At 49.0% G+C, this 27,920-nt stretch overlaps 1 protein-coding gene across 2 annotated transcripts; it reads right to left on the reverse strand.

Annotated features, from left to right (window-relative positions):
• Positions 1 to 2,016: 2,016 nt before the first annotated feature.
• PHOX2A (paired like homeobox 2A) lies at positions 2,017 to 22,473 on the reverse strand. 2 transcript variants are annotated; one of them, XM_083610178.1, is made up of 4 exons: positions 22,082 to 22,473; positions 10,737 to 10,924; positions 4,156 to 8,167; positions 2,017 to 2,790 (listed from the first exon to the last, which is right to left on the reverse strand). In XM_083610178.1, the coding sequence occupies exons 1-3, from the start codon at positions 22,302 to 22,304 to the stop codon at positions 7,724 to 7,726; spliced, it is 855 nt and encodes a 284-aa protein (XP_083466304.1). In that variant the 5' UTR covers positions 22,305 to 22,473; the 3' UTR covers positions 2,017 to 2,790; positions 4,156 to 7,723. The 2 variants fall into 2 exon arrangements, with proteins under 2 accessions (XP_083466304.1, XP_083466303.1); XM_083610177.1 differs by lacking the exon at positions 2,017 to 2,790 and having other exon boundaries at positions 4,182 to 4,628.
• Positions 22,474 to 27,920: the final 5,447 nt, after the last annotated feature.

Genomic DNA, 27,920 nt, shown 5'->3' on the forward strand with positions numbered 1-27,920 from the left:
GTGCATCTCGCTGTCTTCTTTTCCTCCTCTCGTTTTTATTTCCAGGATGAATCGCTTCTCAGGCACGTTTAAGTTGCGCAGTTCCAGGCGTGCGCAGTTGGAGGCCAGCTGGTTGGAATTGTGCAAGTTAAATCCAAGCAAGAAGAACTTAAAAACACTTTTTGCCCTGGGTTTGCCTAGGGTTCCCCAATGTGGAAAGAGCTTTTAAGCTCTCTTCCTTTCTCGATGGGCAAGGCCCACTCAGTACGCAGACCCTGGGAAGACACTCTTCCCCACCCCCTTGCTAGCTGTGGGGTAGGCTCAAAGGTTTGACTGTATGCCATTTTCATGTACAGTGGTACCTCAGGTTACATATGCTTCAGGTTACATACACTTCAGGTTACAGACTCCACTAACCCAGAAATAGTGTTCAGGTTAAGAACTTTACTTCAGGATGAGAACAGTAATCGCTCAGTGGCAACAGGAGGCCCCATTAGCTAAAGTGGTGCTTCAGGTTAAGAACAGTTTCAGGTTAAGTACGGACCTCTGGAACGAATTAAGTACTTAACCTGAGGTACCACTGTACACACAAACCCTTGGAACTGAACCTCCATGTCAGGTGCCATTGTACTGTATTTTCTCATACAGTGGTACCTTGGGTTACATACACTTCAGGTTACAGACTCCGCCAACCCAGAAATAGTACCTCGGGTTAAGAACTTTGCTTCAGGATGAGAACGGAAATTGTGCTCCGGCGGCACGGCGGCAGCAGGAGGCCCCATTAGCTAAAGTGGTGCTTCAGGTTAAGAACAGTTTCAGGTTAAGTATGGACCTCCGGAACGAATTAAGTACTTAACCCGAGGTACCACTGTATTTATCTCTTCCAATGGGGCCCAAGGTGTTGAGAATCTGATTCTCAGACCTTCTTTACTCCCGCCAAGGCGCTGGCTCTCTGCGACTTCAGACCACGCCAGGGACCCAATCCTAAGGGGCTTGGAGGCGCCCCAGCAGAAAGTGTTGCAATTTTACATACGCCATTTTAATTGGTGTCAGAGCTGCCCAAGGTCCCAGCTCACAAAGGACCAACGCTGCTTCGTTGTTAAGTACAAAAGTCTTTATTGAAGTTCAGTTTCACTTCCAGAGCCGCAGCGCGCAGCTCTACGTCTCAACTGTCAGACCGCTGATGCTCCGTCTGAGTCTCCTCCCCCCAGACACCAATTTAAGACTCTCGCCTTACTCCACCTCTTCCTCTGTTCTTTCCGCCTCTGGTTCCGCCTGTCCGTTGGGGTCTCGCCCTTTCTAGACTCTTCTGACGCTGAATCCCCTGAGCCTTCCCCCTCCCTCCGGCGGGCTTTAGGAGCTGGTTCCCCATCCGGGTCTCCTGCTGTCCCCCGCGCCTGTACATTTGAACTTGGCGCGCGCGCCCAGCCGGTAACTTTTCTCCTGACCGTTTCACTGCTGCTGTCACTGCTTCCCCCTCTGGGGGGGCTAGCTGCAACTGACCTCCCCTCCGTTGGAGGCGTGGTCAGCCCTGACTCACTCTCTCTCCCCGCTGGAGGAGACGCTGGCCCTGACACATGTGACTCTTCCCCCCCACTACGCTCTGGTGGGGAAACTGGTCCCAATCCCCCACTGCTGCTTTGGGGTTCCCCTCTGTCTCCTTGTTTCTGGTGCGTCCCCCCTGGGACCCCCCTTGCCCTGACCATCGGCGCCCCCTTCTGGGAATCTTCTGATTCGCTGGAGAAGCTCATGGAATCTCTCGGGCCACTGTCATACTCCCCTACGCTGCCCTCGGATTCTTCCCCTTCGCTCTCCATTTCCTCTCTCCCCAGTGCTCCTGCTCCTGAGCCCCTGACAATTGGCGTTTGGATTATGAGAATGGGCAGAGGGATGCTGCGGCTTCTCCCTTGCCGGCCAGTGTGTTTCGAAGTCCCTCTTCCTGCTCTCAGGGCTGGGGCTTAGGCTGTCTTCAGTCTCGCCAAATATCCACACACCCCCCCCCCGAATTCCTTCTCTCAAAAGGAGCACTCGTGGGAGTTCTTCAATAAATTAAGTTTATTTAGATTAGCATATTTTGCAAATGAGTTCAATAAATTACAGAACAGTTGTTGGTTTTAAAAAACAATAAATGAAAAAAACAAACAAGCAAAACAAAGCCTGGAGGACCATCATCTGACAAGCAGCCACAGAGCTGAGCCCTGGGGGCTCGGAAGCTGCCCCTTCGTGGAGTCGGGGCTGCCCCTTGTTCCCTTACGATGCTACGGTCTGGCCCCAAAAGGCACCCACTCTTGAGCAGGAGGTGCTGCTCGCTTGCCGGCTCCTAAAGCCCCACATTTCCGTACGTTGCCACCCTGATGCTCCCCATAGCGCCCTCCTTTTGGGCCTGAACCTGTTGCCCCTCTCTCCAAACCCCAGATGAGCACTGCAAGCTGAACCTGCTGTTTATCTTTCCTTTGGGAGGTTTGGAACCGTTTTCCCCCATGGCTCAGGGAGTCCTAAAATTGCATCATTTCCTGCAATGGTGCCACACGGCAGCCATTGCCGCCTTTCCATCTCCAGCTATGGGTGGGCCGCAGCTCCCCCAGCCCTGGCGTTACTGAGGCCACGTGGAGCCGGGAGTCCTGGGTGGGGCTGTGAGCCCAGGTTTCCCGTAAGGACTTCACTGGGCCATGGCATGTGGTGGCAGTTCCATGCTGCTGCCCCCCCAACTGTTGCTGTTCCACAATGAAGAAGACCTCAGGGGGACCCCAAGAAGGCCTAGACACCTAAATAATGGAACAGAAGCCCACCTGCCAACACAGCGCCAATCATCTTTTTTTTTTAAAAAAAATAATTTTTATTAACTGGCCAATCACATCAAATTAAATCACATCACATAAATTCCAAATTACAAAGCCAATTTTTTAAATTTTGTTGGGGGAACCCATACTTCAAGATCCAAAGGGGGATTCAGATCATCATCTTATTACTGCGTTAATGTCCAAATCAGTCCCAATCAGTCCAAACAAAATTCATAATTCTATCCAGTCTTATCTTGGTGTTTCCACATCATATCTTGTTCATATACCGTATTTTTCGCTCTATAAGATGCACCAGACCACAAGACGCACCTAGTTTTTGGAGGAGGAAAACAAGAAAAAAAATATTCTGAATCTCAGAAGCCAGAACAGCAAGAGGGATCACTGCACAGTGAAAGCAGCAATCCCTCTTGCTGTTCTGGCTTCTGGGATAGATGCACAGCCTGCATTCGCTCCATAAGACGCACGCATATTTCCCCTTACTTTTTAGGAGGGAAAAAGTGAGACTTATAGAGCAAAAAATACGGTAATTTCTATTTTTCCTTTACGATCTCTTCTGTTAGTCTCCTTAAGCCGATAAGCAAAATAATAATCCTGTGTGGATTTCCCGTTCCTCCACTAAGTCCAGATGGTTTCCATATATCTCCTTCGTAGATAACATCGCTCTTTCCATCATAAATTTGGCATTTGTCGCTCTTAAGTCCCACCGAGAAGTTGATCCACGATATGTAAACAACTCTATTTCTCTCTTTCTCCTTCCAGACCCAAGAGCTCTAACAATGCCTCCCAAAATGGCGACGGCATTTTTAACTGCGTCATTCCAAAACTCTTAGCTTTCCAGCTTCATCTTGAAACATTGCTTTGGTTCGAAAGTTTATCTCCACACAGCCTTAAATCCACAGCTTAAGTCCTTAGTTTCTGACTCATTAGGGGAGGGGATTCTTGTTAAATCACATAAGAAAAAGGAAGGCAGGTTTTCCCCCCCCTCCCCCCTCAGTCATACCGTATCTTGACGTATCTTCTCATATTTTATTCTTGTCTTGTTATCAGAGATCTCTTCTGTCAGCAGTCTTTACTCCCCTTTTTCCTTGAAGCATGTGCAATTTATCTGGTCCAAATTGTTTCTTTTGAAGATGCTTGCAACTAGCGGCGCGAATCAGGGACGGCGTCCAGGAGTGCCGAAATCCCACAGGAGGGCTTTGTGCCTAGTGCCCCCACCCCCACAAATTTGGGGGTGGTATAGGGCACAGCAGGCAAGGGCCGTCCCCCCCACAATCCTGGGGGGGGGTTAAGGAGGCTAATTACCCCCATCATAGCCTCCAAATTACCTCGTGTGGGTCGGGGAGATGTTATTGTCAGCCATCTTCCGATGCGCCACCTAGTGGCCCCCCCGGAGTTTTGCTATCTTGAATCCCACCTGTTGCAAAGCCTGCTTAAATTTCTCCCCAATGACATGAAAAGAGCCTGGTGGATCAGGCCAACGATGGCCCATCTATTCCAGCATCCTGTTTTCACAGGGGCCTACTAGATGCCCGTGGGAACCTGGCAAGCAGGGTCTGAGCACAAAAGCAACTCTCGCCTCTCGTGGTTTCCAGCAACCGGCGCTGAGAAGCATTTCTGCCTCCGATTCTGGAGGCAAAACAGAGCCCTCCTAGCAAATAGCCATCGATAGCTGTCTCCTCCATGAATTTGCCTCTTCCTCTTATCAAAGCCATCCAGGTTGGTGGCCATCGCTGCCTCCTGAGGCAAGGAGTTCCACAGTCCAGTTATGCGCTGCATTAAGAAGTAATTGGCTAGAGGTTGCAGGTCCCCAAATGCTGAAAGGGTCTGCAGGATATAAAGCCGAAATATCTGTTGATGGGAAGGGACGTGGGTCAGGACAGGGGTGCAACAGAACTACTCGCCCCCACGCTTCTCCCCTTGCTGCAAAATACACTCCAGAGATTCTGAGACACATGTCGCAAGCCACCATTTCATGAAAAGACTTTCTCTAACAATGAAAACCTGGAATGCATGGTTTCCCCAACAGCTTGGCTATGAACACAAAATCCTCCTTTGAACATTCTGTGACATAAAAGAGACTCGTTCTCCAGCCCACCTCGGGGCTTGAGCAAACGCCACCTTTCCACCTTCCTCATTTGTGGCGGCATCCTGGGCACGACCCATGAGGAAGTTCTCCTGGCCCACTGACTTGGGATGGGAGTTGTGCAAGAGCACTGCTGCATTCTTGCACACTTGCCTTGTCTTTTCACTGGGCCTCATGTGGGTTGTGCCACCTGTGAACTGGCACAATGGCCACAGAGCTTCCTCCATTTCACCCTGCGCACTGGACCACCGCAGGATGGGGCCATTAGCAGCTGGAAAGGCTACAAAGCCTGCAAGGCTGGAAACCCCCTAAATCTGAGTTGAGATGTGGGGCCCACTCAGTGCCGTGGAGCTCAAACGCCCCGTGCCTGGGCCCAGAGTCTTATCAGCATCTGGTGGCACCCAGTTTCCTTAAAGGTGAACCAGTCTTGATAGCAACAGCCCACCCACATCCAGAGGACCACATGTTCCTCATCCCCTGCTCCAGTGATACGGGTTTTCCCAAAAGCGGCAGAACCAGGAAAGGTGTCTCCATGTATCTTAGCAACATGTGACACTAGACTCCAAAGCATTCGTGGTCTGGCTCGATATAAGGCAGCCTCGCCCAACCTGGGGGTGTTTTGGACTACAGTTCCCACCAGTCCCAGTGAGCATGGCTGTAGAAGTCTGGGGCTGGTGGGAGTTGTAGTCCCAAACTCCAGGAAGTGGCACCAGGTTGGGGGAGATTGATTTAAGGGGACTTCATCCGAGTGCTGATTCACTCATCTGCGCAAACAGCCCTTTGCAATTGCGGGTGGGGATAACCCAAACCAGTGCTGGGCTGTATCTACCTCATCAATCCAGTTCCTGCCACCACCACCACCACTCCTCCCCGGATTCCTTTCTCCAGAGGGAAATTGACTGGTCCGGAAGCTGCTTGCAGACTAGTGAATTCCACTTGTGAGATGTGGGGAAGCAGGTGGGACTGGGTCACTGCCACTTAAATGGGGTCGGAAGGATGAGGAAGGGGCCTGCAGCATTGATCTTGTTTGTTTTGCTCTTTTTGAAAAGGACAATCTGCACACAGCCAGGGACTGCAGGGTGAGATCATATGTTCAGGAGGACAAAAGACCTTCTCGACATTGAAAGCTACTTGAGAGGCTGTGTGCATATGGACAGGTGTCTCTTAGAAGCCCGGAGGTACAGTCTTATCTACATAGTCCGTGAAATACACTTTCTGTGGGTGGGTTTGCCAATGCGAACAGAGGCTGGCATCTCACCACCTGCCCTGGGCAACCTCCCTCGATCCTTATGGCTAAAGCAAGGCGAATTGTCAGGCCCAAACAGTCCCTGGGCAAAGAGGTTCTACGAGCGCTGGGCAGCTACTTCTGTCCTAGGCCCCTCTGAGCATGGTTCACGTGTGTTGAAGATTTGCGGAGGGACACTGGAAATTCCAGCATAAAGAGCTCATCCGTCTTCCTTCAGGATCTGACGGAGATCCACTAATTCTTACCAATAGCAAGCAAGCAAAGGCAGCGGCGTCAGGAAAGGGATACATGTTTCCCCAAAGAGGCTTGCCCCCTTTTCACCGGACAGCGTCAGGTCTGCCCCCCACCTTGCAGTAGGGAATGGTTTGGGGGACTCTGGCCATCAAGGAGACCATACGGCCAGACTGCAATCCTGGTCTGCCAAATATCCCCGAATTTCTCTTTCTCTCTCCAGTTGGGCTGCTCAACCAAAGTGCTGTCCTTTATTCCAGAGGCAGCAGGCTGGGGGGGGGGGGGACTGGATGGCTCGCAAAACTGGCCTCCCGTTTGGGAGAAAGGTCAGGTCCGAAAAGTACTGGGGGGGTGCAAACAATTTACAAATTCCATCTCCATCTTCCTGCAGCAGGGAGTTCCTACCTGAGCTGCAAACGCAGCCGATTGTTCATAAGTCAAAAGGAAGCTCCAAAGTCTCAGAAAGAGGTAAATAAAGACGCCTGGACATTCTGCAGGGCAGGGGGGAGATCAGCCCTCCGGCTTGTGTGGGGTGGTCCAGTGTTCCCCACATTTCTACTCGGTCTCTCGACTCCAGCCCAAAATTCCTGGTGAGTTCGTGAAAAGGAAGCAGAGCTTGCCTCCCCCATCACTTGCTGCTCACCTGATCTGGAAATGACATAAATGGGGTTCCTTTCTGCTTATTCCCTCCTTTGCTCACTGATGTCCACTTGGCCAAACTTGATTTTCTGCAGAGACGGTGAAGCACGGGGGAAACCACTGTAACAAAGCCCTTACGCTCTTAGATTCCACATCGTCATCGGTGACCGCTGGCTGGCGAGACCCTTCGTGAAAAAAGCTGGGGTCAGGAGGGACTCCTCGCTCAGAATCACTTGACGTCAGGAAAAGGAAACAAATTCTCCTCTCTTGAGGACAAAATCTCTCACAACACAGAAACCAGCCACGGTTGGAGACCAGGGCTGGGAGCAGCTGTGTCCCTTCAGACCGATGCTTGCTGGACTGCAACTCCCATCAGCTAGGATGATGGGATTTGTAGTACAGCAAGATCTGGAGGGCCTGCGCAGATGTTCCCAATACCTGATGCAAGCAAGACTTCATTTTTCCATACAGAGTTGGGAAACGGGCGATGCCTTGAGCAGGCCGGGTGACTGGCAAGACCTGCCATTTGCAGCCTGGGAGAAGAGGACTCCGTCCAGCCCAGCGAGACGAATTTGTGGTTGCCCGGACATGGCGAGATGATGGCTGTTGTTCCCTTAAGGTTGAGCCGGGCCCCGCCCCGCAGGACGAAAACTAGCAGCTACAGGAGGAGCGGAGGAGGGTGGAGGGGAAGCTATTCTGTGGGGCACCCAGCGGAGGAGGCTGGTGGCGCTCAGTCCGAGGCGGTTAGAAGAGGTTGGCCTTGAGGGGGTTGGGCTTCCGGTGGAAGGAGGAGAGGACCCCAGAGAAGGGGCCCGACATGGTTTCGGCCGGCTGCCAGGCCTTCAGGAGGTCGGCCGTGTTGGTGGGCCCATTGCTGGTGCTGACCCCAGCCCACAGGGGCGCCTTGAGGGACTGGGTGGCGTGGCCAGGCCCCAGCCCCTGCTGCCCCGTGCCCGGGCTGGGGCTCAGGCTGCTGCCGGGACTGTTCAGGCTGCCCGCGATGGGCAGGGATGCGGTGCTGTCCGGGGTGGGGCTGCAGTTGGATTCCTTGGACTCGTCGTCCTCCGAAGAGGAGCGGGGGTCCGGCTTCTTGCTGGCCGAGGGACCGCCGTTGCTGCCATTCTGGCCCTTGGCGTTGGCCGCCCGCTCCTGCTTGCGGAATTTGGCACGGCGGTTCTGGAACCAGACCTGGATCGGAGGAGGAGGAGGGGAGGGCAGGTGAACAACAAGCAGGCATTGGGGGTGGGGGGAGAGGGGAAGAAAGGGCAGCTGCAGCTCAGTAGCAGAGCAGCTGCTTGGCTTGCAGAATGTCCCAGGTTCGATCCCCAATTTTAACTCCCGTTAGGGCTAGGAGTGACTCCCTGCCTGAAATTATTTCATCATCATCATCATCATTATTATTATTATTATTATTATTATTATTATTATTCTTCCCTTCATTTGTAGATCTCAGGGCAGTTCACAACATAAAAATACTAAAGCTTTTTCAATCAGTAATTCTCGTAATTGTTCCAAAATTTGCATCATTGCATATAAATCGCCGCAGGCACATTTAATCCAGATCTGTTTCCACTTTTGGGAGCTGTGCATAGGTGACCACCCTGGTGAGAAACAAGGCCTTTTAAAATGAGATTCCTGCATTGCAGCAGGTTGGACTAGATGATCCTCAGGATCTCCAGATCCAACTCTACAATGCAACGGTTCTATGATTCTGTGAAAATAAATAAGGGAAACAAGAACAGAAACTAAAACCAGCACCCACGCCTTCTCCGCATGTTCTCCCACAAACACATCTAAAAAGGAATAAAGGTAAAGGTAAAGGGACCCCTGACCATTAGGTCCAGTCGTGGCCGACTCTGGGGTTGCGGTGCTCATCTCGCTTTATTGGCCAAGGGAGCCGGCGTACAGCTTCCAGGTCATGTGGCCAGCATGACTAAGTTGCTTCTGGCGAACCAGAGCAGCGCACGGAAACGCCGTTTACCTTCCCGCCAGAGCGGTACCTATTTATCTACTTGCACTTTTGACATGCTTTTGAACTGCTAGGTTGGCAGGAGCAGGGACCGAGCAACGGGAGCTCACCCCGCCACGGGGATTCGAACCGCCGATCTTCTGATCGGCAAGCCCTAGGCTCTGTGGTTTAGACCACAGTGCCACCCACGTCCTTAAAAAGGAATACAAGAGGTTAATCAGCCCAAGGCCTGGTGGAATGGGTTTTCTCCTGGTGCCTAAAGGTGCTTAATGACTGCTGCCAGTCAGTGTGGGCAATACTAAGCTAGATGGACCCATGGTCTGACTCAGTATAAAGCAGCTTCCTGTTTAATTCAGCTCTCTCCCCCCCCGCACCCTGAACCATGAGGACTAGAATACTGAAATTTATTTTTAGGGGCAGGGCTGCAGCTTTACATGCAGAAGGTCCCAAGTCCAATCGCCTGCAGGATTGGAAGGGCTGGCAGAGCCTCAGAGCGGCCCCCAAACTGTGGGGGGGGGTACCTAGAGGAATGCTAAGAGGCAAGGGGGCAGCAGGGGGGCACTGGGTGTGTAAATGACTATCCAACTTTGACAAACTGGATTTTGAATAAATGTGCCATTAATTGTTACTGCTTTGAATTTTAGTGTGTTCTTACCTTCCCTAATGGAAACTGCTATTTTGAATCATGCTTTTTTAAATATAGGGTAGAATAGTGGGCACTGGGGATGAGTTCATGGAACCAAGGGGGCAGGGGTTCAAAAAGGTTTGGGGACCACAGGGGGGAGACAATATTGAGAAAGGTAGGCTTTCTCTGCAGTGACCCACAGGGAAATGAGAGGCAGCGTGACATAGTGGTCAGTGCCGGATTTACATATAAGATAAACAAGCTATAGCTTAGGGCCCCGCTCTCTGGGGGCCCCAAAAAAATTAAAGGGAAAAAAACCTGGATGTACATTTCCAAAATAGAAGATAAAAAACTAATAGAATAAAATCTACGTACAGCAACAGTGTTTTGTGTTGTGTAGGCTCCTGTGATGTAAGCAATGCCCCCGCCTGCTAGCCTGCTCCCTCAAATATTTGCTCCTTTCTATATATAGGGTGCCGACATTCTGCATGGACTGCTTGCAGGGCAACGTGTGCAAATGGCTTGAGATACCTATTAGGTCCATAAATTACCATATAGCATATTTTCAACACAAAAAAACAGTGACTATTTGTTGCTGACAAAGGACAGCTGGACATAGAAAGGGCCCCACTACCTTCAGTATCTTAGGGCCTCATCAAACCTCAATCCGGCCCTGATAGTGGTTAGGACCTGGGAGACCAGCGTTCAATTTCCCACTGGGCCATGAAACTCATGCGGTGACCTAAGACCTCTCAGCCTAACCTACCTCACAGGGTTGTTGTGAGGATAAAATGGGGGGGGGATTATGCCCCCACCTTTGAGCACCCTGGAGGAAAGTTGGGATATAAGCGCAATAAAGATTGGAGATAGCTCAGTTGGTAGAGCACAAGACTGCTAATCTCAGGAAAGTGGGTTTGAGCCCCATATTGGCCAAAAGATTCCTGCACTGCTGGGGGTTGGACTAGATGACCCCCGGGGTCCCTTCCAACTCTACGAGTCTAAGATTATTTAATTTAAATGCAATAAATAAATTGCTCAGAGCAATTGGGGCTTTCAGTAGATCAGCCACTTTCCCCCCGCCCCCATCTCCAGGAAAATGATTATTTTTTTCTCCCTTTTTAAAAAGGGGATCAGCGTTGCAGCTGACAGGAAAAGCCTCTCACCTGCACCCTGGCTTCTGTGAGGTCTATTTTGAGGGCCAGCTCTTCCCTGGTGTAGATGTCAGGGTAGTGGGTCTCCGCGAAGACTCTCTCCAGCTCCTTCAGCTGCGAACTGGTGAACGTGGTGCGAATCCTGCGCTGCTTCCGTTTCTCGTTGATGGTGGAAGGGTCCGAGAAGAACTTGTAGGGAACTGGTTGAGGAGAGAGGAGAGAGAAAGAGCCCCTGGCTTAGAAGGAGGGGTCACGTGGCATGAGAGTGGCGCAGTGGCCCACGGCATTCCTAGGGGTTGGACTAGAGGACCCTTGGGGTCCCTTACGACTCTGCAAGTCTATGATTCTGTGCTGCTGAGCTCACCCCTTGTCCATTTCCAGGATCGCGGGATGGGAGCAGCCTTCCCCAACCTGGTGCCCCACAAGGTGTTCTGGACTGCAATTCCCATCAGCCCCAGTTGGAACAGCCAAGGCTGGGGATTATGGGAGTTGTAGTCCCAAGCACGCTGGGGATTATGGGAGTTGTAGTCCCAAGCACCTGGGGAGCTCCATGCTGTGGAAGGCTAGCTTGGAAGGTAACCGAGGTTCCCCTCTGCATCTCCTTTGGCTTCACCTGCAAAATGAGAAGGTGGCCTTCAGCAAGTCACTGCCTCTCAATCTCACCTTCCACCACCCCAAATCCACAGAATGGAGATAATTCTATGATCCTACCTTACAGGGTTCTTGTAACAATCTCTCTGTGTAAAGCACTTTGCACACTGTAAACAGTGAACTACCAGGGAGATTCACAGCGTTAGGACTAGCATACAAAGCTCTAAACGACTCGGGACACAAATACCTATGTAAATAACAATGATCTTGGATCCTATGTTCTATTGTATTTTTAATATTTTGTTGGAAGCTGGCCAGAGTGGCTGCGGAAACTCAGCCAGATGGGCAGGGTATAAATAATAAATTATTATTACTATTATTATCATGGGCAGGTGAGGCCTTGGGGCTTGTGTGACAGGGCCTTTTCGGTGGTGGCTCCCCATTTGTGGACTGCCTTCCCTGGCAAGGTGCATCCATCTCTCATTGGTGGCCGAAGGATACTGTTCCTAGCAACCCTGAAATTTTCAGCTGGGAAAACGTGATTGTTTTAAAGCTGTTCTTAGAAGTTTTCTAATGACGGTGCTTTAAATATGTGTTTGCCACCCTGGACTCCGTTTGAGGGGAAGGGCAGGATATACACTGAATAAACCACAATGATGGCAATCAATAATATAAGCACTAAGTATTAGCAATCATACCAGCCAAGTGGCTTAGAGTTCAGAACAGGATCCTGCAAACTGACCGGAGCCCAACATGTGTGTAGGGAGGGGTCCTTTCCCCACCCCCAATATCAATAGAAGAAATAAATTTTAAAAGTTGAGATGCTAAACTGCAAAACTGGTACCCAAGCTGATGCTTGCATAATTACAGTGAAGGTGCAAATGTGTGTCACCGACCATCGCTAGGGGAACAACTTAATAATACAACCGCTAAGATAGTATAATCATTTAATAATATAACCGCTTCATAATATAACCACCAACTTCTCTGAAGAGTGGGGAAATTAAATTAAGAAGTATGCATAGGTTTTCTAAATTATACCAGTATTTTAAAAGCATGTGGCAATTCTGCCAGCAGCCAAGACAGCCGCACCCCTCAAAACTCATTGTACTTAGGAGAGCTGTGGAAGAGACAAAAACTGCACCAATGGCTGTTCTTTTAGAGTTAGACAGAATTACACAGTTAGAGTTACACAGTAATCTTTTAGAGTTACACAGAATTCTTTGGCTAAATGAGTCTTGAAACTTTTCCTTGGACAAAACCTGCGGGTGCTGGACAGACATCTTCAGATATCCCCCAATGCTGTTTAAAGCCATTCATCAATGACATACATAAATATAACCGAGAAATCATTTTGTTTTATCCTCTTCTGACTATTGAATATATTTTATAATTAAATTGCTGGGAGTTTGTCAGCCGCACTCAAGTAGATGTGCTGACATAGACAGGCATGCTGTAAATTTCTTAAACTATGGAAAGAAAGGTTGAGTTTTGTAAGGAAGATTAGGTGAAATATTGCAAGGAAAACTATGAAGAGGAATTATTAGTTAATTAATCTATTAAAATCTACTGGTTAGTTAATCTATTAAAAGTAATAGAGAAATGCAGATTAAGTGATAAAGAACGGAAAATCTTCAGAGGTAGTTGACAGAAGTCTAAAATATTGTGTAAGATAAGAATGTATGTTAAATGACTGTTGGAAATGATATGTTGAAAAATTAATAAAAATGTATTTTGAAAAGGAAAGAAAGGTTGGCTTTTAAGGGCACACCCGAAACAGGAATTATCCAGCTCTGCTCAATTCATCCCAACACCTCCTCTAGAGGCCAGGGATTAAACTTGAATTCTTCTGCAGGCCAAGCAAATTTTCTGCCATGAACCACGCACAAATGCAACAGGTGTGTTGGGTGTGTGTAATGTGGCTCATGGCAAAACACCTGCTTGGCCTGCTGCAAAAGGACCCAGGTTTACTCCCTGGCCTCTTCAGGGTGGTTTGGGGGCATGGGGTAGAATCTCCTGCTGCCAACCATTGCAGGCTATATAGAGGTAGGTGGATCAATGGGCTGGCTCAGTTTTGAATAAGGCAGCTTTGACTTCCCCGTGTCAGGAAAAGGGCGTGGGGGAAACTTCCAAACCTACAAGGAGAAGGACGACGCCTTCCACTTCCAGGCCTCCCTGGAGAGAAAGTACCAAAAATTGAGACGTTGTTGTTGTTTAGTCGTTTGGTCATGTCCGACTCTTCGTCACCCCCTGGACCAGGGAACGCCAGGCCCTCCTGTCCTCCACTGCCTCCCGCAGTTTGGTCAAACTCATGCTGGTAGCTTCCAGAACACTGTCCAACCATCTCGTCCTCTGTCGTCCCCTTCTCCTTGTGCCCTCCATCTTTCCCAACATCAGGGTCTTTTCCAGGGAGTCTTCTCTTCTCATGAGGTGGCCAAAGTATTGGAGCCTCAGCTTCACGATCTGTCCTTCCAGTGAGCACTCAGCGCTGATTTCCTTAAGAATGGATAGGTTTGATCTTCTTGCAGTCCATGGGACTCTCAAGAGTCTCCTCCAGCACCAGAATTCAAAAGCATCCATTCTTCGGCGATCAGCCTTCTTGATGGTCCAGCTCTCACTTCCATACATCACTACTGGGAAAACCATAGCTTTTACTATACGGACCTTTGTTGGCAAGGGATGTCTTTACTTTTTAAGATGCTGTCTAGGTTTGTCATTGCTTTCCTCCCAAGAAGCAGGCGTCTCTTAATTTCGTGACTGCTGTCACCATCTGCAGTGATCGTGGAGCCGAAGAAAATAAAATCTCTCACTGCCTCCCTTTCTTCCCCTTCTATTTGCCAGGAGGTGATGGGACCAGTGGCCATGATCTTCGTTTTTTTGATGTTGAGCTTCAGACCATATTTTGCGCTCTCCTCTTTTACCCTCAATAAAAGGTTCTTTAATTCCTCCTCTCTTTCTGCCATCAAGGTTGTGTCATCCGCATATCTGAGGTTGTTGATATTTCTTCCAGCAATCTTAATTCCGGCTAGGGATTCATCCAGCCCAGCCTTTCACATGATGAATTCTGCATATAAGTTAAATAAGCAGGGAGACAAAATACAGCCTTGTCGTACTCCTTTCCCAGTTTTGAACCAATTAGTTGTTCCATATCCAGTTCTAACTGCAGCTTTTTGTCCCACTTAGAGATTTCTCAGGAGACAGATGAGGTGATCAGGCACTCCCATTTCTTTAAGAACTTGCCATAGTTTGCTGTGGTCGACACAGACAAAGGCTTTTGCATAGTCCAAACCTAAAAGGAGAAGGACGACGCCTTCCACTTCCACACCTCCCTGGAGAGAAAGTACCAAAAACCGAGACGTTGTTGGGGAAAGCCAAATAGCTGGGGTCTCCTGAGCCCCAAGGCGACAGCCCAGGCTCCTGCGGCAGCCGCTTTGCGATTCTGAAGCCCACGCGGCCGCAAATAGCGCTCGATCAGCGGGTAGTGGGGAGAAGGAGACCCGCAAGTCAAGCCTTTTGCTCGGCCTGCCCCAGCGCTGCATGGGCGGCGGCCCAGCAACGTCTGGGTGACGCGATCTCGCGCTAGCTAGCGCGAATCCGGAGTGACTCCGGTTTAAACTGATGATGATGATGATGATGATGAGAACGTGAGAAGAGCCTGCTCGGCCCATCTAGACCAGCATCCGATTCTCACAGTGGCCGCAGACATTGGGGGGGGGAGCTGTAAGGAGGATACGAGCGCAAGAGCCCCCCTCTGACCCCCCCTGAATTTTACACCAACTGGTATTCCAGAACAGAGCCATCCTGGTTAGTAGCCTTCTATAGCCTTCTCCTCCTCCATGAATCTGTCTGATCCTCTTTTAAAGTCATCCTCTCTTAAAGCCACCGTTGTCTCCAGTGGCAGGGAGTTCCACAGTTTAACTCTGTGTTGCTTGAAGAAAGACTTTCTCCTACGCGCCCTGAATCCTCCGACATTCACCGAATGTCCGCGATTTCGTGTGTTATAAGAGAAGGAGGAGAGCTTTCCTCCATCCACTTTCTCCAGGTCGTAAGATTCTCCAGTCCGCGGTGACAACTCCATTTCTGCAGCCGTTCAATCGGGATTCCTTAAACGCGCATCGCAAGAGCGGAGAGTTTTCAGCTGCAACCCAACTGCCTTTACTCCGCCTCAACTGGCTCCAGTTTGAGATGCGCTATCCGCGCTTACTCGGGAGTAAAGCCCTCCCAACCCGCCGCGCTCTGACTTGGAAGCGGACGGGCTCCGCCTGCTGCATCCCTCCCTGGGTTTCAGGCGGAGCTGCTGGATCGGCGATGCGCTTCCGCTGGGATCCCTCTGCGCGGCTCACGTGGACTCGGAGGGAAGGGATCCACGCTGGGATCAGGGCCCAATACCCCCGTCGTCCCTTTGGCTTTGCTGAGGAGATGTTAAAAATGATCCCAGCGAGGTCGGGAGTCGCGATTTGCTCCCCGCTTCTTAACTCGGGGTTCAGTCGGGGCCACTTTCGGAGGCCTTTGGGCTCAGGGGGGCTTTCTGGAGAGCAAAACATGCACCTCTCTAAATGACTTGGCTGAAGGAATTGAGGGGGTGCTCATCCAATCTGCAGGTTGGACACCAAACTGGGGGAGGGGGCAGCTAATGTCGTAGAATCGGAATTCAAAATGACCTTAACAGATTGAAGCCCAAACGGAGTGGATTTCATTCCTGCACTTAGGCAGGAAGAACCAGATCCACAAATAATATAATATAATATAATATAATATAATATAATATAATATAATATAATATAATATAATATAATATAATATAATATAATATAATATATAATAATATAATATAATAATAATAATAATAATAATAATAATAATAATAATAATAATAATAATTTATTATTTATACCCTGCCCATCTGGGCGGCTTTCAACAAAATATTAAAATACAGTAGTCCATCAAACATTAAAAGCTTCCCTAAACAAGTTTGCCTTCAAATGTCTTCTAAAAGTCTGGTAATTGTTGTTCTCTTTGACATCTGGTGGGAGGCTGTTCCACAGGGTGGGCACCACCACTAAGAAGGCCCTCTGCCTGGTTCCCTGTAACTTGACTTCTCGCAATGAGGGAACTGCCAGAAGGCCCTCGGCGCTGGACCTCAGCGTCCGGGCAGAACGATGGGGGTGGAGACGCTCCTTCAGGTATACTAGACCGAGGCCGTTTAGGGCAAGCCTAGGCAAACTTGGCCCTCCAGCTGTTTTGGGACTACAATTCCCATCATCCCTGACCACTGGCATGTTAGCTAGGGATGATGGGAGTTGTAGTCCCAAAACATATGGAGGGCCGAGTTTGCCTATGCCTGGTTTAAAGGTCAGCACCAACACTTTGAATTGTGCTCGGAAATGTGGGGGAGGGGCACCTGGCTTACTAGCAGGACAAGGAGCTAGGGATCTTGGTGGACCACAAGTCATGAATCAACAGTGTGATGCAGCAGCGAAAAAGGCTAACACTATTCTAGGCTGCATCTATAGAAGTCTAGTGTCCAGATCAAGTGAAGTCATAGTTCTGCTCTATCCTGCCTTGGTCGGACCCCCAACCTGGAGTCCTGTGTCCAGTTCTGGGCAGCACAATTTAAAAGGGATGTTGGCAAGCTGGAAGGTGGGCAGCCAAGATGATCCAGGGTCTGGAAATCAAGCCTGATGAGGAACCGTTGAAGGAGCTGGACATGTTTAGCCTGGAAAAGAGGAGACTGAGAGGAGATAGGAGAGCCATCTTCAAATATCTGAAGGGTTGCTACATGGAAGAGGCAACAAGCTCGTTTTCTCCTGATCTGCAAGGTAGGACTCGAACCTATGGCTTCAAGTCACAAGAAATGAGATTCCGATTCACCATCAGGGGAAAGTTTCTGACAGTAAGAGCTATTTGACCATGGAGCGGCCTCCCTTGGGAGGTTGTAGAGTAGACTCTCCCTCCTTGGAGGTTTTTAAGCTGGGTGACCATCTATCAGGGAGGCTTTAGCTGAAATTCCTGCGTTGTAGGGGGTTGGACTAGATGAACCTCGGGGTTCCCACCCAACTCTACCATTCTGTGCCTGACGAAAGACAAATTAAACCAACTTTATTCGGGTTGCTTTTCGACCTGACTGGCTTTTGTTTTCCATCTAAGACCAGGCGATCCATATTCGTCCAAACGCTCAGCAGGGCTGGGGGATCCGGGTGCCTCAAGAATGTCAAAGTCAGAAGTCCTTTTCTCCCGTCCCCGCCCTCACTCCCGTTGCTTAAAAGGCGACTCGTACTCCTGATTTGGGTAGAGGATTGTATGTAGTCCGGATTAACTCAGACGGACTTTATGCAGATCGATGAGCTCTCATGCAAGAGAATAGGATTGTCCTTAGATTGTTAAAATTAAAAAATAATAATATATATATTTTAAAAAAAATAAAAATAAATTTAAAACTCTGGAACATTTATTAATAGGTAGCGGCGCCGTTATGTTGCCAGGTGGCGATGGCACCAGGGTTGTGGGGTGGTTATCTCTGTTTATTTAACTCTGCCCGGGTCGGAAGGAAAATGAGGGGTCGGATCCTGCTGCAGAGATGGAGGAAGCATTTCCAAACAGGACCCTCTCTCTCTCTCGGGCTGAAACCCGATGGCCATTTTTGTGGGGAATAAGCGGCGCTTACTTCCGACTAGAGCGCGGCCGCCGCCCGTTGCATTTTGCGCAGTTTATTGTCTTAAACAATAAACAAATAAAGCATTAAAATAATAAATAAAAATAATTAAAGTACTTAAGTTTAAAAATTAAATTTAACATATTGGCGGCCTCCTAGCTGTTTCCTGGGTGCCGTTTTTTGGTCATCATTCTGTTTGAGCAGACGTGCTTGGCCGCAATCCTACGCGGCCTTTCCCCGGGGACAGATAGGTAGCCGTGTTGGTCTGCCATAGTCAAAACAAAAAAAATTTTTTTCCTTCCAGTAGCACCTTAAAGACCAACTAAGTTAGTTCTTGGTACTGTATGAGCTTTCGTGTGCATGCACACTTCTTCAGATACACTGAAGAAACACTGTATCTGAAGAAGTATCTGAAGAAGTGTGCATGCACACGAAAGCTCATACCAAGAACTAACTTAGTTGGTCTTTAAGGTGCTACTGGAAGGAAAAAAAAAATTTGTTTCCCCGGGGAGTAAGTCTCCGTGGAACCCAATGAGGTTTACTTCTGAGTAGACAGGCCTAGGCTAGCGCTTGGGGGAAGGAACCGAGAGCAGTGCTCTCCTGCAGAGGCGCCCAGGTGAAGACATCGCCGCCTCCTCGGTCTTGAGGCGAGGCTGCGGGTGGAATTCCCCCTGGATGGCATTTATTGCTCCGGATACGGGGAAAAACGTGCGGCCTAGTGGTCAGAGCGTCTGACGAGGATCCGGGACTCCAGGGTCCCAATCCCCCTATCGGCCATGAAACTCACTGGGTGCGGGGGACGGGACGGCAGTCATTGCCTCTCCGCCTAACCTCCCTCGCAGGGTCGTTGTGAGAATTAATTAAGGAGAAGAGAGATAGGCGGGGTATAAATAATAAGAAATATTATTATGATTATCCTTGGTGGGGAAAGGCGGGCTATAGAGGCAATAAAGAAATGCAATAAATAAGAAATAAAATGGTGATACTGCTGGAAAACCAGGCAGCCGCGTCGGATCAGACATTTACTGATAGCCGGGGACTTAATAAATGAATTCCCCAGATGTCGCCTGGAGAGTCGCAAGCCTGACGCGCCCGCTCCTGCTCTCATTCTTGGACACTCCTCCGCTTTACATCTATACTTCGACATTTGCAATAATCCGACTTGGCAAGCACGCGAATTAAATCTGAGCGGTCCACGGTCGTCCAGTCATTCCGTTTTAAACTGAAGCAACGAAAGTGACTCTTCTGTCCCCAAATTGTTGGTTACTTTTTCGGGGTTCGCCAGGTGAAACTCTCTTTTTCACCCCGAGGTCGATTTCAAGCACCGTTTGGTCATTTACACAGCTGCCTTGAAATTGACTAGGAATTCATTCTGACCGCATCATTATAAACCAGATTCATTTTCGGGCGTATTTCCCTTGTAAAAACGCATATAATTTAAATATCAGGTAAAATGCTTAGGGACCGCAAGGGTCTCGCTTTGAGGAGTTGGCCGCCTCCCTTATTTCGGAGCCTTATTCCTTCAAAACAAGAGACCCTCAATGTTTTGCTGTTTGTTCCTAAATCCGGATTAATTTCCTACTTGTTGCTAAGTGCAGATTCGTTTCCTATCTTTACTGTCGAGCGAATGAGTGGGTTGGAATGGCTAAAAGGTCCTTGCAAACCGAATGACTATCATTGCAACGAGTAGCCCCAGAAGCAAAATCCGGATTGTGTTTTGCTCGCGCCAGAAATGAAGGGGCAATGAAATAATCCCGATATCGCGCAAAGTCGCTTTAAGGCGGTACATCAGGGCTCTTTTCCAGGTCCATTAAACTCAACTGCAGGGTTTTAAATATATTCACCCTCTCCCCCCACAATCGGATCCAATGAGACGTTAAGGCCAAACCTCGACGCCCATTTACTTAGGGGGAAAATAACCAATTATTAGATCCTGCCCAAATTCTCCCAAACCGGAATGGCATTTTAAAAGCGCCCCCAGAATGGTGAGATGCGCCGGCGGCTTTTCAAGCACAATGCTATTGGAGGAAAATCTCACCCAGCTGCATTTCCCCCTCCCTCAAAAAGCACGGGTGGGGGGGGGGAGAGACACACGTGGGAAAGAGATGGAGATTTTGAGTTTAAATGGTCGTGGTCCTGTATTTCACTTCCTTGATTTTACATCGCAATATCGCCCAGGTGGGCTCATCCCGGGTTGGTCTCAGATCAAACGCGCTGCTTGCCAGAGAAATGAGGCGTATGCAAGGTTTGGAGTCACACAGAACGCTTCGTCCGTGGCAGAATAAATTAAAAATTGTCCAGTAGCACCTTAGAGACCAACTAAGTTTGTTCTGGGTGTGAGCTTTCGTGTCCACGCACACTTCTTCAGATACCGTGATATTCGTCCGTGGCAATTATTGCGGAGGAAAATAAGAGGAAAGCGGAAGGGACGTGTTGTCAAGAGTCCCTGGAATCTTGCGCATTGCCCAGCAGAGATTGGGTTGGCTTGTTACAATATCTTTAACCTTGATAGTTTCATTCACTGCATTCCTAGCTTACCTTTTGCTCCAAAGAGCTGGGGGGGGGGGACTCAGTCCCTTTCTCATTTAATTCCCACAACAACCCTCTGGGGTAGGCTAGGCTGAGCTTGAGTGACTGCCCCCCCCCAAGGCCACCCAGTGAGCTTCGTGGCCGAGCGAGGATTTGAACCCTGGTCTCCCACTCTAACCGCTAGGCCACACTGTCTCTCCGTGTGTTTGTGTGTGAGTGAAATTAACACCCCGTCTGCCTCTCTTGAAGGGCTCTTGGCCTGTTGGGTGGCGTCTTGCCTCTCTTGCCTACATTTACACAGGAGGAAGCCGAACGAGAAGCGCGTCCTTCTTCCACCGCGGAGAATAATTCCGGCGCACGACACGCATTTCGAAGCGTAGGCGCGGATAAGTCACGCAAAACCCAGAATTTCTTTTCAGGGTGGGGGAAAGAATTGCCTTAAAAGCGCCTGGGTTTTCCTCTAAAACGCAGCAAACGTCTTCTGGGGTATCTTAAAGGCAAAACAGATTACCTGTGGCAAAGGAAACCTGTTCGTCTCTAGGATACCATCAGATGCTTCGCCGTTGTCGGTTTTTTTTTTTTTTTTGCAAACACAAATTAATCCATCAAATTCCACATCTGGGGATTTCTCTTCCAGATACTTTGTAAACGCAAACCCTTTCTCCCGTCAATTTCCAGCACAGTTTTAGTTAGTTACAAATTTTGCTTTGGAATCGAATCGCTACAAGGCAAAATATAGAATTCCTTTTTTTTTTTTTAAATCCCCTTTAGGAGGACAGCGTGCTCGAAGATGCTCAGCGAAGAAACCAGGTCCTCGACGCTTTCAACCCGAACCGGATCGCGCCCTTTTTGGTAAACTAGATAAACCTCTCCCCGCCAGCCTAAAAAGAACGCCAGCGACGGACGCTTCCTTCCTCCAGATTAATAAATTCCATAAAAAAATAGTATATATATTTTTCTGGGAGCAATTTCTGCAAAATATCGAATTAGATTCCTTGATCTAATCCTTCCATTTGCTCTAACCCGATTACGCATTAATTTGTTTTGGCTGTGAACAGAGGGGCGACGGAGCCCTTTAACTCGATTAGGCACAAATGTTATATCTTTATAACTGCATTTTGCAAAATTGGTTTATACCTGGTGGGTTGCGAGCTCCCCCCACCCTCTGCGAAGGGGGGAAAGGAAATAAAGCGGCGAGGGTCGGCCGGGTTGCAAGACAAAAATTGGAACCAGGGAGAGAGAGAGAGAGACGGGGTGAGAACCAGCCAGAGACTCTGGGCTTCTTTTGGGGGGTGTCTCTGCCTCCCCAATATTCCGAAGGAGGAGTCCCTCGCTTCTGGTCCCTGGAACCAGCCGACCCCACTCCGGAGCGGCTTCCAGGCTGGCGGGCCGGCCTGAGCCTCCCACGGGCCGGCCGAAGCCGCGCCTCCGGCCCGCCGGGCAAACCAGCTCGGTGCCCGTCTCAGGCCGGGGATGCCCTCCTCCTGCGCGCCTCGGCAACGGAGCCCTCGTCTCCTGGAGCCCTGGCGCCGGGAGTGGTACCCGGGGGTCATCCATCCCAACCGGCCGTCGGCGGCGCCCTTACCTGTGGTGTAGGGCGAGGGCTGGTGGTCTCGGAGGGCGCCCAGGGTGCAGTTGGCGGTGCTGAGCGGCGGGCAGGCCGGGCTGGTGGCGAAGCTGCTGCGGATGGGGTTGTACTGGAAGGTGCTGGCTTGGCTGCAGGAGTTGAAGTCCGCGTACGCCGACGCCTCCATGGCCGCCATGCAAGAGTCGTACGAGTTCAGGTAGGAGTAATCCATCTTGTACATGGGGAGCCGGGCCCGGGATCTGGAGATCTGCAGGGTGGCCGGCAGGCCCGGGGTGAGAGAAAGAGAGAGGGAGAGGGAGAAAGAGGGGGCCCCCTCGGCTTGGACGGCGGCAGCGGCGGCTGCAGGTGCCTCGTTGCGCTCTGGAGGCGCACCGACGGGGCGGACGGGTGATATAGTTGGCGGCGCGCGGGGAAACAAGGGACGAGGCGGCGGGTCCTTTGCATGACAATCTCGCCGGGAGTCGATTGGGGGGAGGGAGGGGCGGCCAGGGAGGGGGGGCTGCCCGCCGCCCCGCCCACCCACCCCCTCCCTCCCTCCCGCCGTCGCTCAGCCAGCCCTTAACCCTTTCGGGTGGCATCCTCAGAGCAGCAGAGAGGCTGCAGGATGAGTCCGTTTGCTTCCCCTGCCAGAGAAGTTTCGCCACACAAGCGGCCACGTTCCCCGTGTTTAAAAACGTTAAGGGCACCAGGAGAGCCCGCTGGATCAGGCCCATCTTTCCAGCGCCCTTTTCTCATGGGGGGGGGGCAAGCAGCGGGTCATACCCTAAAAAAGAGGAAATTGCTGACGGGAGCACTGCTGTAAGGATATAAGAGGAGCTCTGCTGCAGGATCAGGACCATGGTCAGGAACGGAAACGTGGGGGATGGAGTAAGCCCCACCCCGCATAATCAGTCACAGGACGCAGTGCACGCACAGTTTGCATGGTGATGCCCATCAACTTGGGGTGGGCGGCCCCCTCAAATATTTTATGGGGCTGTCTGAAGGGGCCTCGGCCCCTAGGCGTTGGCTCCTGTGTCTATGGTGCACCGATTCCAGCACCCTCAATGTGCTCAGCCAGAAGCCCGTTAAGGGAAGCCAGCGGGCAGGATCCGAGCTCAAGAGCAACGCTTTCCCCACCTGGGGATTCCAGAAACTGGGATTCAGAAGCATCTCTGCCTCCGACGGCGGCTGGCCCCGCCCCCAACCTCCTCTGGTCCAAAGGGGAGATGATAAAGGACCCACACGTCCACCTTGGCTGCCTCCCTCTCCTTCGCTGGTGGGAGGGAAACATCCTGGCCTGCCTCGCAGGGCTGTTTTGCGCGGAGGGCTGAGCGCAGAGCCCGTGTTTAAACCTGCCCAGCAACGAAATCCTGCGCTCGTCCTCCTCTCTCCCGCGCCCCGTTTGTTTTCTCAGCGTTGACTAAGAAAGGACTTTGCATCCTAGAGCGGGAAGGTACCCCGGGGGACATCTAGTCCAACCCCCGGCAGTGCGAAACTTGCCCAAGTTGCGAAGAAAACCGGGGGAGCGTGAAAGTGTAGCTGGGCGCGCGCAACGAAAAGGGGCCTTTGGCCAGTTGGGCTGTGAAAACCGATTCTCAGGCTAATATGGTTCGCGCGTACCTGAGTGGGCACAAAAATTATAAGCGATTTAAAAACTTGGATTTTTTTACTGTCCCCTCCTCCGAATGGTAATCTCTGCATGGTCAAAAGGGGAGGGTAATTTTCATTATTATATCATTTATATATTCACAATGGCGAGATCCTTGCTTCTGTCGGCTCGCGGGAAGGAGCGCCTGGGGTGGTTCAACAGGATGTGGCTTACTTCCGAGTAGACCTGCCGAAGGTTGTAGGCTGAACCGCAGCAGCCGCGGGGGTGGGGGAAGCAGGGCAGAAGGGGGGCCCCCAAGCCTGGCACCCAACGTCCAGGGCATGTCGTTTCTCAATTTGTGATAGTATAAAGTAGATTCTCAGGCTAAGACGCCTGCCAGACTCCGCCAGCGCATCGCTCGCTCGCTCATTCATTTCTTTCTTGCATCTAGCCCAGCTTTTTCTCTCAAGGTGACGTGCGTGGTTCTCCCCCCTCCTCGTTTAAACTCTACAGCACCCTGCGAGGGAGGGGAGGCGAAGATGCAGGAACTGGCCCCCAAAGTCACCCACTGGAGCGGTGGATTCGAACCCTGCTCTCCCGGGTCCGACGCTCTAACCACTAGGCCACGCTTCTCTTCCCTTCTGTGCAGCAGCGTCCTGTTGGGAGGTCGAGGCAGATTTCTTGGCGCATCCTTCCGTCCAGCTGGGCTCCTCTTGGGTTGACTCCAGCCCAGAGTGGCCTTGTCACCTCTAGCTAAGAGGATCCGGGAGCAGATAAAGGGGAAAGATCTTCCCTACTCTTGACACCTAGGAGCACAGGGTGGCGGAGACTGCCTCTTACGCTCTGAGTCTTTGTCCATCTAGTTCAATAGTGTCTGCACTGACTGGCAGCCACTCTCCATTTTTTCCAGGCCACCTGACCTGGAGATGCCACTGAACTGGGGGTTTTTCTGCATGCAAAGCAGGTGCTCTTGCCGCCCTGCTAGGGCCCTGAATATAGAACTGTAGAATTGAAAGGTACCCCAAGGGTCATCTAGTCCAACCCGCCCCCCCCCCCCCCGCAATGTAGGAATCTCATCTAAAGCATCCATGATAGATGACCACCGGCCAGTCAAAGCAGAGAGTCCTGTGCTTGCTGAATCAAGAGTCTGATCTGGGATGAGGCCGCTTCCTACCTTCCTGGCAGGGCCAGATTTAGGTTTGTTGAGGCCCTAAGCTACTGAAGGTAATGGGGCCCTTTATATGTTCAGCTGTCTGAGTAAATTGCACTTATACCATTTTCAAACCCTTGGCCCACCCCCACCCCCTGGAGATTTTTCTTCATAAAATTCCAAGAAATGTTGTCAAAGGCTTTCTCCGCATCTATGAAAATTAAAACTGCTTTAGTATTGATGTTCACTTGCAACTTCTCCAAAATGTTAATTATATTCCTCGTGTTGTCAGACAAGTGTCTACCTGGGAGAAAGCCAGCTTGGTCCTTATGTATCTCTTCCACTAATACTTTTTTTAATCTATTAGCCAAAATATCAGCAAATATTTTGTAATCCACATTAAGCAGGGATATGGGGCGGTAGTTCTTAAGTTGTGTCTTTTCAGACTCAGTTTTCGGTATAAGCGTAATATAGGCTTCCTTCCACGACTCTGGTGCCTTTTCCCCCTCCAAAATTTCATTACAGACCTCCTTTAGTGGTTGAATTAACCAATCTTTCAAAGATCTATAGTATTTTGAGGTTAGACCATCCGGCCCTGGAGATTTGCCCAACTGCATATTCTGAATGGCACCTTCTACCTCCTGTTCTGTAATTTTGTGGTTCAGCATTATCTTATTTTCTTGAGAGATTTTTTGTAATCCATTTGTTTTTAAAAATTGGGCTATATCAAACTCTTTCTGTGGCCCTTGTGTATATAACTGTTTAAAATACCTCTGGAAGCATTTTCTAATTTCCACTGGATTCTGAATGTTCTTTCCTTCCACTTCCAAATTAGTAATAGTATTAAGCTTTTGTCTTTTTTTCATTTGCCAAGCTAACAATTTCCCACATTTATTAGCCGATTCAAATGTCCTTTGTCTCATTTGTTTGATTTTCCATTCAATTTCCTGATTCGTCATCTTCATATATTGCACTTGATATAACTTTATATCTCTCAGAATCTCTTGTGACTTTGGTTTCACTCTTAGTTTCTTCTCACCCGCTTTTATTTTTTCCAAAATTTTATTTTTTTTCTCCTTTTGGGCTCTCTTCTTTATTGCATTCTGTTGAATCAGAAACCCCCTCATAACTGCTTTACTTGCGTCCCAGATTACTCTTTTTTCAGTATTAGTGTTCAAATTTATCTCAAAATAGTCTCTCAAAGTTTTTTGGGCCTTCTTGATAACCTCTTGATCTCTAAACAAGGTGTCATTCATCCTCCATCTGAAGGAACCGGTTGGTGTTAGTTTCATCTCCATTTCACAGCATTATGGTCGGAGCAAGTTTTTGGGCAAATTTCCACTTTTCGAGTCTTAGGTGCCAGTCCTCTAGTTATCCATATTTGGTCAATTCTTGTCCATGTCATTTTGGCTTCAGAAAAGAATGTTCCCTCTATTCCTAAGGGGTTCTTAGTTCTCCAAATGTCAATCAAGTCCATATTGTCAGTCAGTTCAAAAAAGTTTTTTGGTAGTCTGCCATCTTTGGTTACAACCTGTCTCTGCGACTTGTCCATATTTGTAGATACCACTCCATTCATGTCTCCCATCATAATAATGTTGTAATCCATATAGTCTAACAATGTCTCATGCAATTTATTAAAAAATTCAGATTTCCCCTCATTTGGTGCATAAACTCCTACTATTAAGAATTTTTCTCCTTGTGATTGAATTTCAATTGCCACAAATCTTCCTTGATCATCTTTAAAAACGAATTTCGGTTATAGGCTCTCTTTTGCATAAATAACTACTCCTCTCTTTTTAACCTTGTCCGATGAAATAAACTCTTGACCCAATCTTTTATTAATCAATACTTTCCTGTGTAGCCTTATCACATGTGTTTCCTGTAAACAAATCAGGTCCAATTGTTCCTTTTTCAATAAATGAAAGACTTTCCTCCTTTTCTCCGGGGAGTTCAGTCCATGAATGTTCCAACTTAATAGTTGCAGAGACATGGTGTATTTATTTTGCTTTTCCTCCAACTGCTCCCAATAATTCCTCTTGTTCTGACGGTGGTATCACTTTTTCTAGCTTGTCCAATCCCAAAGGTGGTGGTACTATGTCTAATATTCCTGGTTTTAAAGCTCTTGGCTCTTCTTCAGCTTCTTTTTGCAGGTCTTCTCCGTGTTCTCTCAAAAAATTTTCTTTATCTTCCACTGATCTTATTTTAAACTTTTTCCCTTTAAAAGTAAAGGATAGGCCTTGGGGGAATTCCCACCTAAAAATGGTTCTATTTCCTCTCAACAGGGCCACCAAATCTCCGTAGTTAGACCTAAGGTCCAAAAGATATTTCGGAATGTCCTTAAATATCTCCACTCTTGAATCATTTATTTCCAAGGTCTTCTGGAAGTGCAGACTCAGTATTTTGTTTCTCTCCTCTTTTGTTCGGAGGGTAATCAAACAGTCGGAGGGTAATCAAAACAGGCTAAACTAATAGTTAATAATGTGATGACAGAGGAATTTAAGATAGAGAAAGGGACACGACAAGGCTGCCCAATTTCCCCATTGCTTTTTATTTCGGTCCTGGAGGTTTTGCTAAATATGATCAGAAGGGACCGTCTGATTAAAGGTATACAGGTCGGAGCCAAACAGTACAAATTGAAAGCTTTTGCAGATGACTTAGTACTGACGTTACAGGAGCCAGAATCTAGTACTAAAAGAGTATTAGAATTGATTCAAGAATTTGGTCATGTGGCAGGATTTAAGCTGAACAAGTCAAAAACTAAAGTTCTTGAGAAAAACTTAACACCGATTGAGAAAGAGAGGTTTCAGAAGGAGACAGGTTTAACATTAGTTAAGAAAGTAAAATACCTGGGGGTTAATATGACTGCCAAGAACTTAAACTTATTTAAAGATAACTATGAGAAATGTTGGCCAGAAGTGAAAAAAGACTTAGAAATATGGTCAAATTTGAAGCTTTCCTTGTTGGGTTGAATTGCAGCTATAAAGATGAATGTATTGCCAAGAATGTTATTTTTGTTTCAATCATTGCAAATTTTGGACAAAATGGACTGTTTCAAGAAGTGGCAGAGAGACATTTCTAGATTTGTCTGGCAGGGCAAGAAGCCCAGAATAAAATTTAAA

Source organism: Podarcis filfolensis (assembly GCF_964270895.1).
Source record: "Podarcis filfolensis genome assembly, chromosome: 4".
NCBI lineage: Eukaryota > Metazoa > Chordata > Lepidosauria > Squamata > Lacertidae > Podarcis > Podarcis filfolensis.

Coding starts and splice junctions, on each gene's coding strand:
- PHOX2A (XM_083610178.1), bottom strand. CDS start 22,304: ATGTACAAGATGGATTACTCCTACCTGAACTCGTACGACTCTTGCATG. Junction 10,925..22,081: donor GCCCTCGCCCTACACCACAG/GTAAGGGCGCCG, acceptor CTCCTCAACCAG/TTCCCTACAAGTTCTTCTCG. Junction 8,168..10,736: donor TCACAGAAGCCAGGGTGCAG/GTGAGAGGCTTT, acceptor CCTCCGATCCAG/GTCTGGTTCCAGAACCGCCG.